General features: G+C 39.0%; 1 gene segment (V, D, J or C); it reads left to right on the top strand.

Annotated features, from left to right (window-relative positions):
* The first annotated feature begins 5359 nt into the window (after window positions 1-5359).
* On the top strand, window positions 5360-6254 carry LOC121299509. The segment is given in 2 exon segments: window positions 5360-5424; window positions 5680-6254. Coding segments are annotated over 2 exon segments (417 nt in total).
* The last annotated feature ends 8179 nt before the right edge of the window (window positions 6255-14433 follow it).

Genomic DNA, 14433 nt, shown 5'->3' with positions numbered 1-14433 from the left:
ATTTAATTAATATTTATGCACCAAATGTTGGAGGAGAGGATTTTGTTTTTTAAAAAGCTCAGTCGGGTACTCAGCACTTGCAGTACGGACAGTTTCCTCATGGTGGGGGGTGGGGGGGGGGATTTTAATTGTAATATTGATTTTAATAAAGATAGAAACCATGGAGAACCCCACCCCCAATCTATCAGGGAGCTGGCTACTGTATTAAATACTTTTTACCTGGTTGACATTTGGAGGATTTTTTCATCACGCAAGTAGACAATATACATGGATCAAATGTCAATCAAATGAGAAGCTGCCTTCCCCAGAGCCAGAGTTGGCCGATTGTGGCCGGTGTACGTTGTACATGGGTGGGGGGGAGGTGTGTGGCAGAGCAAAGCTCTGCCTCTTTTTAAATTGGCAGGGATGGGGTTAATTTCCACTACCTGCCTGGGTTTATTATGTTCAGGTGGCTGGGGTTGATTAGTTAATTAGATGATTAGATTAACAATCAATCAGCGCCCAGTCACCTGACATAAAAGGAGACCTCTGTTTCTCATTGAGGAGGAGGGAGCTGAGGAAGTAGGTTTGTGTTTGTGTTTGTGTTTGTGTTTGTGTTTGTGTTTGTGTTTGTGTTTGTGTTTGTGGTTGTGGTTGTTTGTTGGTTTGAATTTTTCTAAATCCAGTGAGGCATTGCCCAGCCTGGAAACCTTTATTTTTGTAAGTTTTGTTTAGGTATTTGTGTTTAAACATCTGTGTTTTGCTCTTGTGCACTTTTATTTTTGTGTTTTTTTTTATAACACATCCCAATTCAGATGATCTGAACAACCACCAGGTGGCAATGGAGGACAGCAACTACACAGTGTAGGGGAGGGGTATTGGTTTCCATGTCATTGCCTCTAGAAACACATGTTCCACAGTTTCAGCTTCAGATTGCACCAGACAGTAGAGGGAGGTTTGTCGTGTTGAGAATGGAACAGGAACATACTTGGGTTACTGTGCTGCTGTTCTGTTTAAGCATAAGTAGGTCCATGTATACATACTGGTTATGCAATTTGTCAAACACGTGTGTCAGTCTATTCTATCATATCGTGCAATATAAAAATTAAATGGATTTTAAAGTTGTACAGTTTAGTAATACATTGCAAACAGAAAAAGTGATTTATCTTGTACATTAAACACAGCAATTGGTATCAATTAATTATTGGAAAATGTGAAGTAAGTTCACATTATCTATAGGTGTATGCTATCATATCATGTGTTATGTTTAAGTATGCTTTTGTATAATCTTATTCATTCTGTTTTTTGTCTTTTCTTTTAGAAATGACCGGAGCTGACTCAGTGACTCAAACTTCACATCCAATTGTTCTTAAACAGAGCGAGAGCACCATTATTCAGTGCAAGTATGAAACAGCAAGCACTCCACAAGCTCTCTTCTGGTACATCCAGGACCCAAATCAAGCCCCACTGGTCATACTGAATGCATATTCTCAGGCAGAGGACATTCCACTGAGGTTTCAAAATCGTTTCTCTGCATTTCATAACAAGACAAAGAAGACCTTTCATCTGAATATCACTGTGGCTGTGCTGCCTGACTCTGCCACGTACTTCTGTGCTCTGAGTCCCACACTGTGAGAGTCTCTATATCACTTCATACAAAAACCTCCTGCTGCCTGACAAGTGAGTCTCGCTGGTGAAGATGGCAATGCAGCCTGTTTTCTGTTTAGAAACTCATAGAGAAAACAGCACACATGAATCTGTACCTGCTGGTAACTATCGCCCTGCACATCAACATGTATTGTACTGTATATAGCCTCATTATCCACGGGCACACCCAACCTGGTGCACAGACACCTGCAGGAAATAAAACACAGCAACAAGCCACACATCACTTCCTGTGCAGAGTGCAAAGCAGACTGGGAGCTCTGGGCACAGTGGAGAATATTCTACTGCTACACATACTCATGTGCACAATGCTCAACATTACTTTTTAGGTGCACACAGAGACTTACCATAAACAAACAGAGTGATGACACAATAAAGGGTTGCACTGTGTAGGGGGTGGGGCACTGGTTTCATGACTTCACTGCTATAGAAACGCATTCTTCACAGTTTCAGCTGCAGATTGACGCAAACGGTGGAGGGAAGTTTTTTGATTGAAAGTATTGACAATGGAACAGGAATGTAGTGTTTTTACATTGATACTTCTCTCTTTAATCAGAGGTAAATAAACTGCTACACACTCAGACAGAGTGTTTGACAAGATTGTGACAATGTCTTTCCTGTTACTTTATCAGTCTGTTCCAAATTTTAACAGTTTGTCAACATATTGGCAGTATAACTATATACTTCCTTTGTGGCTGTAATGATTATTTATCTATCTATTTACTCTAAGACAGCTTGTATCTGGAATATATTTCATTCTAATTTCACAAGGATTATCTTTCTGTAGACTTGAGGTAGACTTGTACAGATCGAGACTCACAGCTCTCATGTGTCGAGATAGTCTTGTACACAGCGAGACTTAAAATTCTCAGACCGGTGCAACCACTCCAGTACTGCATGGAGAGTGAAGATGAAAATGTACTATATGCTCGTTTTCCTTTTTAGCTTTTTAACATGTGCAGATATTGTAGATCCTATTTTATATTAACAAATCTTAATACAAAATGTCATGTCTTGGTTTATTTAGATCAACGTTTTGTGGAACTCAAATGTAATGCAATTAATACAATTAATTAAAAACTATTACTAATTATCATTACTGCTTTTCATTTATGATCATTAATAATAATTGATAAGTAACTGTGTCAATTATGTTCAATTTGAGCTCAACATTACAACTATGGTCAAAAGTTTTGCATCATTTAGAATTTGAGCATTGACATTATTTACATTATATATATATATATATATATATATATATATATATATATATATATATATATATATATATGAACATAATTTTGAGTTTTATTTAACATTACTTAATCAAAGAAACTCAAAATGTTATCACAAAAGTCTACCTGAAGCCATATTAGTAGTTTAGAATTTCTTGTTAGATTTCCAAATGTCACATTTTTCAATTTATCAGTTTTTTGTTAAGTAGGCTATATGGAAAACTACAAAGTGGCATGTCATTCAACATGTTAAAGTAAAATTACGGACAAGATTTCATTCGACTTTCTGAAGCAGAATGTTTTAATTCAATTTTTTTTTTTTTTTTTTTTTGTCCTTAGCTGTAATCTTATATTATTTTCTCGTTGCTTAAAAAACCTTTTAAAATCCAGCTACTAATTTTAAGCACATACAAAGCATTTGAAATGAACAGCGGCTAACTTAATTTTAAACCCACTCTTCAGCAGAGTGTCGTTCTCAGGTTTTATATTGTTCTGGTTGTACCAATTCATGGTTTTCGGTTACTACATGTCTCACCACATTTCAGCACCACAGCTGGCTCACGACTGCCTTCCCTCAATGCTCATCTTAGACCTAAAGTTCGCTCAGTGTTAGGCACAAGGTTATGAAACAGTTAAGATACAACATAAATCTGTATGCCAAAGGCGGGCAAACCGTACAAACTACACAAGGTAGGCACATTATGTTTGCATGGTTAACTCTAAATAGTTTAAGCAATAGGTTAACTGCTGATAGGCTAACTTGGAAAGGGGTGTGTCTTTCAGCACGGTACAGCCCAGGTTTATAAACGAGCTCTTTCATTCGCACCCTTTATCTAGAGAGGGGTTTATGAGACACGAGTGGAGCATGGAAAATGCAATGATGCACCAAGTTCTATACACAGCCCTGCTTCTCTGTGTCTCAACGGGTATTATGATTGATTCAGATACATTTTTTACTGCTTGATGAACACGTATTTGTATTATTAATTGTACCCTGTTTTTTGTGTTTTAATTTAGACACATCTCAGGGACAGTCAGTGAACCAGTCTTCAGTTCTAATAATAAAAGAAGAAGGAAATACCACTATACCCTGTTCTTATAAAGACGCTACGCAGTCATTTCTATTCTGGTACATTCAAAATCACAACTTAGCTCCCCAAATCCTATATTATGAAAATATGGATGCTACAAGTGTTCCAGCACGCTTCAGAAATCGAATTTCAGCGAAGCATGATAACAACAAGAAGACATTCGATCTGCGGATAACCCAAGTGCTGCTTTCAGATTCTTCGGTGTTCCTCTGTGCGCTCAACCCCACAATGAGTGAAGCTACATACAGCTTCATACAAAAATATCCTGCTAACTTCACATAGCCTGCTGTCATGTTTCCTCAGTGTGCATTCACTAGAAAAGATGATGAAACACCCTATAGAACAAATGAGTAGTCATTACCCGATTTGAAAATGTTCTTTAAAGCAAATCCAGTTATACAGAAAAGGGAAGATAAATTAAAAACGAATGAAACCCTATCATCTCTACTTCTTTTTGCAAAACAAACAAAAAAAATCACTGCATGTGTCAGGACTAAAACTTACAAAGAAGATTAACTTCTACTAATAACATTAACGTGAAGACTGAAGGCGGTTGAATAAAATGGATTGCTCTTTATTTTAAGCAGTGCTCTGATAATGGAAACACATAATTAATCATCGCAATTATTATTAATATCATTTATAGGGCTGTGGTTTGCAATGATTTTTCATGGCTGGCTACGGACCTGTTAATAGTTAAGCAGACATATCGGCCAGTGCTTTAATCAGTAACAACAGGCAAAACACCTTGTATAGGTGACCCATTCATATAAATAGTTGCTGTTGCTACAAGATCCCTATATATAACTTTAATTAACATAAATCCTATAATTACTATAACTTATTTTGATTACTATAAACGCGTGTAAGACGCATTTTATAGAGTTCATTTTTTTTTAACAAAAATACTGTCGTCCTTCTTTCAAAATCAATTGTTTTATGGATTGTTTGAGATTTCTTTTCTTTTTTTTTTTCTTGATTGCATTGTTATCGGGACTGTCGTTTGCAAACAAACCAGACATACAGATATAGACAGATGACATGGTGAGGTAATCGTTTGTGCATCACCGTGTGCATTCTGGTATGCAGCTCACTTTAACTGACTCTCTTTCTGATGCACTTGTTTTTCAAAAGTAATTCACAACAGTGTAATTAAAATAAACAAATAAATAAATTAAAAAAAAAAAAAAATAAAAAAAAAAAAAAAAACATCAGCAGCTACTAGTATTAATCCGCGTGCTTTTGCTTCTGTCTCTCCCAGACATCCCTGCACATACTCTACTGGTGTGACCTCAAACTGTTGACACGCCTTCAATGTGACATCATACACAGCTGAGAGCACCATCCAGAGTGTTTCCTAACTTCGCGCATGGGGAGGGCTGTCACAGATCCTCTGGTATTGTCACGGGTGAGAATGGCGCTCATCACTTTACTGTTCTGTACACTTCTATTAGGTAAGTCTGCTGACCAAGATAGGCAATGAGACATTACATTAAGGTAGTTTAAAATTTCTTATTTTAATTGTGTTACTTACATTTTACAACACTAATGGAGTACACAATAACTTGTTAAAAAGTGTCGGCGTCTTATCTTAAAAAAGAGGTACATTTATTTAAAAAAGATGAATCTGTAGATCTGTCGTGTTGACATGCACCTACACTGAATATGACCTTTTATACGTTTTTCTTTATTTTATTTTATATCTGCAGAAGGAGTTTTTGGAAACACAATTACTCCACTATCCGGTGTGGAAAATGTTAAACAAGGAGATAATGTGACCCTCAAGTGCAGCTACACGGGTGCTGTAAACAATTTGCAATGGTATCGCCAGTATACCGGACAGGCTTTGGAATACCTGCTGATGAGCTTTGAAACGGGGGCTGTATCTAAAGCTAACGAGAAAGATCACCGAGTCTCAGCAGAGCTTGATAAAGACAAAAAACACATGTTTCTGAAACTGATAGACACTGAAGTGACAGACTCAGCCGTGTACTACTGCGCCCTGAGTCCCACTGTGAAGGAAACCTGTCCAGCACTGTACAAAAACTACCTGCCACTGAAACACAAGCAGCTGCTCACAAATTGATATACTTTACCAGGAGGTGGTGCTGTTTTGCCATGAAACAAACTTATTCATAAAGTCAAGGTTGTGTGTTTTGAATCTCCCATGCCTTCCATCTTCTGCAATAGAAACCAAAACACCTGGTCACACGGATCACTTGTTGACGGCAACAAGAGGAACACATTTACTGCCTGCGTGTTGCCTTGCAGTTTGCAGTAGACACACGAGAGACAAGCATGCGTTCGACTAGCTGGCAACACATAGGCAACAACGTAATGCAACCCAATCATAATGCACGTTTGAGTCACGAGACCTAAGCATGCTGCGATTGTAATAACTACATTAACAAACCTGTAGTTCCTTCTTAATTAAATAAAAAGGCACACCTCAGTTGAGTTATTTAGTTCGTAGGTTTACATATTTAATATGCCAAATATAATAAGGCAAGAAGGCAGAGCTGGGATTTTTAAACCTGTTTTCACTTCGTTTAATGTTAAAATGAAATATGTTATGATTGGGGTCATGTTCAGGCATACTGCATACACGGCAAATTATGTAATTTTTAAAGAAATCATATTTTTTTTTTTTTAAAAAAAATACGTTACTTGTGTATTTTATTATTGTAAAAATTGTATTCATAGCTTGAAGATGTTATTGTCATCGTCGACAGATATTTGCAGAAATTGTCTCACACAGGAAATTGTTTTTATTATTATTTATTATTATTATTATTATTATTATTATTATTATTTATTATTATCGTCGACATGAACATTTGCATATCTACATACATACTGTATTGCATATCTATAGCCTATATATAATTAATTGGATGAAAGGTAGGAATCGGCATGTACCATATAAGCTGTCTGGCTGACTATATATAATATATATATATATATATATATATATATATATATATATATATATATATATATATATATATATATATATATATATATATATATATATATATATATATCCCCTTCGTATCCTTCTTATCATGTGATATGATTGGCTGGTATTGAAAATGTTGGCTCTCGTGAGAGACGCGTTGCTGGGGTGGTCATGTTGTGCAGAAATAACACAAATACATTAAATCTAAAATATCAGAGAAGGTAGAACGACTACGCCAGTTCAGTGCGATGTAGTGGCGGAGGAAGAAGAAGATGTGCCACGGTGCAAGACATTAATGCCCCCCCCCCTCCTTCCCAAATGTTAATTTAACCCTTATTTATAAACATCAAACAAACCAAATCAAGTGTTCAATATTGATCTATATTTAATTGTCTGTATGTTAGCTTGTATGAAAGAGTATGTAATAAGAAGGTTTTCTACTCACCTTCTTGATTTCAGTTTGAGTACATCTTTACATCCAACACTACACTATGTTTTAATGATAAACGAACAGGTTTAATCACTAACCCTACCAGCATTCCCAATTCTGCGATCACAATGATTACAAAATTCACAATTCTGCACAGATATTTGCAGAAATTGTCTCACACAGGAAATTGTTTTTTTATTATTATTATTATTATTATTATTATTATTATTATTATTATTATTATTATTATTATTATTATTATTATTATTATTATCAGAAATACAGGCATGTTGATTTGCTGTAGTTTATTTTGGTGCCCGCAGCAGCACCCAACTGCTTCCGTCTAAACGATGAATCGTGCACACAGAATACAACTGCAAATGTCTGTGCTGAACAGTACTTCAAAACCTTCCACGAAGACGTGCCTCGTACCAGCCTCTGAGGGAAAATTTAGGATAATTAAGACAATAGCGATACCTGTTGAAATGAGGGAGGATACAGCTAAGTGCTACAAATGTGTAACATGTGCAAATATAAATGCGAAGATATTACCATTTTTATAAATAAATAAATAAATAAAAACTTTGGAACCCATCCGGGACCCTTTGAGTGCGCGGGTTCGTGTGCAGGTTCACCAGCTGCACCTGCTATTGCTCCGCCACTGGTGCGATGAGGCACTGAAAATCACACAAATCAATGCAGTACAAGTTTGTTTATTGTAAAAATCTGATAATAGCAACACAATGTTTAAAAGGCACTTGTTTAAGACAATCAAATAGGTTGCGAGTTTTCGAACGGGTAACAGCAAGATTCATATTCAGTGGGATAAGCGGGATAATGTATTCAGCAAAGTGCAATAACCCAGCGAACAGACGGGATATACATGTTCATAATACAGTAAAAACAGTAATAAAAACTAAATACTGTGGTCTAAGAATCTGAGAGAGAGAGAGAGAGAGAGAGAGAGAGAGAGAGAGAGAGAGAGAGAGAGAGAGAGAGAGAGAGAGAGACTTTGACTTTAAAAATTCCTTTATTCTATAAAATAGAATACAAAATAAAAACTAAATAAAGCCACTCTTTAAAAAAGAAGCCAAAACAAAACAAAACAAAACAAAAAAATACTCTAGTGCAAAACGCAAAATGATCCAACATTTCTCATTCGATTTAAAAAAAAAAACAGTTCAATGGGGTCTCAGTCTTTGAGTGTTTCTCACATGAGCAGATCAGGCTGCCCATCCTCTCCTCACTCATGGCGCACACTCCCTCCCCAATGCACCAACGTATCTCAATACTGTCCAGGTCGTGCACCATTTTAAAATAGGCAAACTCCATCTTGATCCTGGAGACCATCAGAACGCTAAAAATATTAATAGGATTTATAAAACCAGTGGCTAAATTTTTATTTGTTCAGGATTTTAAAATAGTTAATTTCACCTGAGCAAGGGCAAAGTTAATCAATCCCACCCATCCGTCCGTGCAAAATTATACTTCATACTAAAAACAAAAACATTTTTAGTAAAAATAACACCTAAGGAAGCCAGCAGGTTCTCTAAAAACAAAAAGAAGGGCTGCAGCCGAGTGCAATCCACAAACAGGTGGAAAATGGTCTCCTCCGTGGGACAGAAGGGGCACTGGACACTGACCCCCGGCTCCACTCTCCTCCACTTAGTGTCCACCAAGTCTTTCAACTTATTAAAATGACTAGTTTTCACACAGATTTCAATTGTGTGGAAAGCCACCTCAGTGACCTTCTTAAGTGACAGAAGCTTTCCAACCGGCTCTTCTTCCTTCTCCTCCACTGTCACTGAAGGGGAAACCAGCACTGCGGGGAACAGGGGTTCCTGATATGGGGCCACATGCTTGCCCAGAACCCTGCTCAGAAACTGTGAAAGTGCCAGACAGAGGGATGCCTGGAGATCACTCAACACCTTCTCCAGGAAACACTCTGATCTAATATTCAGTGCAGGGGTTAAAACCCTGATGGCTTTTCAACTAAAAATGTTAAAATCAATCAAATGCCCCAGTTTAGTAAAACTGGCTTTAAGAAAAAAAAAAAAAAAAAAAAAAAAAAAAAAAAGCAGAGCTAAAAACCTCGCATTTAAAAATGGGGTTAAAAACAAAGGCTCTTCAAAAACCCTCAGTGTGCTCTATGATTCTTCTGACCTTGTGATCTTTAAAAGTCTCCAAGCATTTAAAACCCAGCTTCCCTGCCTTCTGCCATTAATAAAATGCCAGATCTCTCCAGCTCAGCTGTGGGGTGTACAACTGCCTCTGGGCAGCCTGCAGCCTAGACGCTGACATCCTGTTAGGGATATCAATGAGCCCCTGCCCTCGCTCCTCATGGGGGAGATACAAAACAGCTGGGTAGAACCAGTGATGCCCGCTCCAAAAAAACTGCACCAGGAATCTCTGTATCTCATTTAACAAAAGCAGGTGAGGATCCACGCATACTAGCATATGCCAAAGCATCGGAGGCGACAGATTGTTAATGAGGAGGACCCAACCCCTGAAGGAGAGCCGAGAGAGGAGCCACTGCCAGCTCTGCAGCCTCCCCTTCACCCTGCCCAGCATCCCCTCCCAATTCTGCTGCATGAACTGTTAATTCCCAAAATAAATACTTACAAATTTGACTCCAATTTTGTTCCAGCTTAAAAGTAAAGGCAGTAATGGAGGGCGGGGTACCATCCCAGCTGCGAACAAGAAAAGCTTCACTTTTTGCCTAGTTTACTCATGCTGAGTTTGCCTTTTCATACATTCTAATGCATGACTCCAGCACAGTGACGTATCTCGAGTAGAACCCCTCCCCGGAAGAGGTGGTGTCTATAAGCAGAACAACTCGTTGTCCAGCAAACCTGCTACATCTATCTGGAGCATGAGACCTGAAGCGAATCCATCACACACATAGTTATGACACCATGAAAAAGAAGGGGTCCCAAGCGAAACTGCAGTGTGTAACCGTATTGTGTGGTTGCGAGCATCCACACATCAGAGGTGCAAGTGTGCCAGTAGTGCAGCTGTTGTGCCGTAAACTGGGTTTGAGGCTGCAACCCTCAGGGGCCCTGGTGGGGTGGCTGAGGCTGAGGTGGGGCTGGCTGCGGCAGTTACTTATGGCGCGTGCCCTGGAACCGACTTCTAGGGTGCTGCTGGGTGGACTGGCCACGACCGTGCCCTCAAGGTTGCGGGAGAGTCCAGTCCCTCACCTAAGGTCACCTAGTGGGGCTGTGGGAACTAGTACCGTCCTGGTAACGGTCCGCATCGGGGTTGTTTGCAGATGGCTCGACCTACCCCGCACTGGAGAGGGGGGAAGGAGCAATGCGGCTACTTGCCTCGACGACTCGTGTTCACGAAGAGACTGCTGCAGGATCTCCTCCACTGCTGGACCAAAGGTATGGCTGGAGATATAGGTGCGTCCAAAAGCACAGCTTATCGGCATCAGGCACCCGCCCCTGCGACAGTCACAGATGGGCATACCTCCCACCGGTGGAGCCTTCACCAAGGCTGTGATGGTGGAATCTACAGGGGGAAACCCGGCCAGGCCAAGCTTAAAACTGTCCCCTCCAGCGAGGCCAGTGGAGAACCGTGTCTCAACTGAGCTGGCGCTGTGGCTGGGTGGTTGCATCTCAGAAGAAACTAAACTTCAAAAAAAAAAAAACCTCAAAATGGTCTTCAAGCCAGTAATCTGTGAAAACTGCTTGATGTGGGAAATCCGAGAAAACCCAGCGGAGCTTAACCAAATGTGCGTAAAGTGCCGCGCGATACAGGACTTGCATAAACTAGTTAGTATGCTAGAAATGGAGCTGGAAGAAGTGAGACAGCAACAAGATCTTGAGGAACTGGCACACCCACAATTCATGGAAGTCTGCATCACCCCTAACAGACTGAAAGCCACCAGGGAGATAGAAGGTCAGAACAGCTGGGTTCAGGTAGGCAGAAGCGGGGAAAAAAAGAAACTTCGTCAAACACAATCACCAGAAATCAAAACAACCAACAAATTTGAGTCACCTCAGAATTTTGATGAGCAGAACCATCAACAAGAGAATGAAAGGAACAACATCCAGGACCCCATTGACAGTGGTGACCAGACAGCAAAAAGAAGGGAGGTCATGATTGTTGGGGACTCCATATTGAGAAACACAGCAAGTTCAATTCGCAGTTTGGACCCCCTTACTACAACAGTGTGCTGCCTTCTGGGAGCCTCGGTCAAGCACATCACTGAGAACGTGGACAGGCTCCTAGAACGAACAGGAGATGACCCGGTAGTAGTCGTCCACATCGGTACAAACAACATTGGAAGAGACAGACCAAAATCCCTGCAAAACAAATTCAGAGAGCTAGGAAGGAAATTAAGAGAAAACCAAAAACTGTGGTATTTTCTGGTATACTACCGGCACCTTGCAAAGGACCATATGGACAGCTGGAAATAATTAATCAAAATGCATGGCTGAAGACATGGTGCACATTGGAAGGCTTCACCTATCTTGATCATTGGACCACATTCTACAACGAGGACTATCTGTATAGACGGGATGGACTGCATTTAAATAACAAGGGAACTAGTCTACTTGGAGAAAAGATCCTCGAGCAGGTTCGGAAGCATTTAAACTAGAAAGGAAGGGGGGAGAAATCAACAAAAAAACAGAAGGGAGACCGCATCAAAACAAGAACAACAACTCAGGTAAGACAACCATTAAATGTATTTATCTAAATGCTAGAAGTATCAGAAACAAAATTCTAGAACTTGAAGCTACTGCACTAACAGGTAACTATGATGTGATAGGTGTTACTGAAACTTGGTTGTCTGAGAGTGATGGGGACGAATATAATATTTGTGGGTATACACTGTATAGGAAAGACAGGCAGGACAGAAGAGGAGGAGGGGTAGCGCTATACATAAGAAACAGTCTTCAAGCCCAGGTGTTAAACCTGGACAAAGAAAATAAAACCGAATCAATATGGGTCAGAATAACAGACAAAAATTCAAAAGGCATAATAATAGGAGCATGCTATAGACCGCCAGATTCAGACGGTGAGCACAATAATCTGTTATACAATGACATTAGAAATGCGTGTAGCAAAGGAGAAGCCATACTAATGGGGGATTTCAACTTCCCCCATATAAAATGGGAAAACCCGGTGGGTAGCACGAAGGATGAAATAGAAATGGTGGAAATGACAAATGACTGCTTCCTAACACAATTTGTCAAGGCACTGACTAGAGGGGAGGCATGCCTTGATTTAGTCTTTTCAAATAACGAAGATAGAATAACTAAAACAGAGGTCAGAGAACCACTGGCAAACTCAGACCACAACATGGTCTCATTTGAAGTGTTTTTTAAATCCCCAAAAGTAAAGACTAAAGCTAAGGTTTACAATTTTAGAAAAGCAAACTATGAAGTTATGAAACAGAGACTAACAGAAGTAGATTGGAGTAAAATAGAGAAAACACCCACAGAAGAAGGATGGTTGTTCTTCAAAAATGTAGTACTAGAGGCGCAAAACAATTACATCCCTAAAGTAGACAAATCTAAATGTAAAACTAAATTGCCAAAATGGTTTAATAGATCAATTAAAAAAAATATTCAGCGAAAAAAGGCACTTTACAGAGCATTAAAAAAGGACCAAAAAGAAAGTACACAGAAAGAGTACACAGAACTGCAAATGCAAGTCAAAAAGGAAGTTAGAAAGGCCAAGAGAGAAATAGAAATGAACATTGCTAAGGGAGCTAAAACCAATTCCAAAATGTTTTTCCAATATTACAACAGCAAGAGAACATTCAAAGAGGAGATTAAATGTTTAAGAGATACAAATGGCAAAATCGTAGAGGAAGAAAAAAAAATAGCAAATATGTTAAATGATTACTTTTCACAAGTTTTTACAAAGGAAGATACTGACAACATGCCCCACATGTCATCCAGTTCCTATCCAGTTTTAAATAACTTTAGCATAACTGAGGCAGAAGTGTTAAAGGGACTAGGAGCTCTTAAAATAAACAAATCCCCTGGGCCGGATGAGATCCTCCCAGTAGTACTCAAAGAAATGAAAGAAGTAATTTACAAACCGCTAACCAAGATCATGCAGCAGTCTCTTGACACAGGGGTGGTACCGACAGACTGGAAAATTGCAAACGTAATACCGATCCACAAAAAGGGAAACAAAACTGAACCAGGTAACTACAGACCAGTAAGCCTGACTTCTATTATATGCAAACTTATGGAAACTATAATAAGATCCAAAATGGAAAATTACCTATATGGTAACACAGTCCTGGGAGACAGTCAACATGGTTTTAGGAAAGGGAGATCGTGTCTAACTAACTTGCTTGATTTTTTTGAGGATGCAACATCGATAATGGATAATTGCAAAGCATATGACATGGTTTATTTAGATTTCCAGAAAGCTTTTGACAAAGTCCCGCACAAAAGATTAATTCTCAAACTGAACGCAGTAGGGATTCGAGGAAACACATGTACATGGATTAGCAAGTGGTTAACATGTAGAAAACAGAAAGTACTGATTAGAGGAAAAACCTCAGAATGGAGTGTGGTAACCAGCGGTGTACCACAGGGATCAGTATTAGGTCCTCTGCTATTCCTAATCTACATTAATGATTTAGATTCTGGTATAGTAAGCAAACTTGTTAAATTTGCAGACGACACAAAAGTAGGAGGAGTGGCAAACACTGTTGCAGCAGCAAAGGTCATTCAAAATGATCTAGACAAGATTCAGAACTGGGCAGACACATGGCAAATGACATTTAATAGAGAAAAGTGTAAGGTACTGCACGCAGGAAATAAAAATGTACATTATAAATATCATATGGGAGATATTGAAATTGGAGAAGGAATCTATGAAAAAGACCTAGGAGTTTTTGTTGACTCAGAAATGTCTTCATCTAGACAATGTGGGGAAGCTATAAAAAAGGCTAACAAGATGCTCGGATACATTGTGAAAAGTGTTGAATTTAAATCAAGGGAAGTAATGTTAAAACTGTACAATGCACTTGTAAGACCTCATCTTGAATATTGTGTGCAGTTCTGGTCACCTCGCTATAAAAAAGATATTGCTGCTCTAGAA

This window comes from Polyodon spathula, chromosome 25, assembly GCF_017654505.1.
Source record: "Polyodon spathula isolate WHYD16114869_AA chromosome 25, ASM1765450v1, whole genome shotgun sequence".
Taxonomy (NCBI): domain Eukaryota; kingdom Metazoa; phylum Chordata; class Actinopteri; order Acipenseriformes; family Polyodontidae; genus Polyodon; species Polyodon spathula.
Note: the sequence above shows the minus strand (reverse complement) of the source record. Positions and strands in the feature narration are given on the sequence as shown.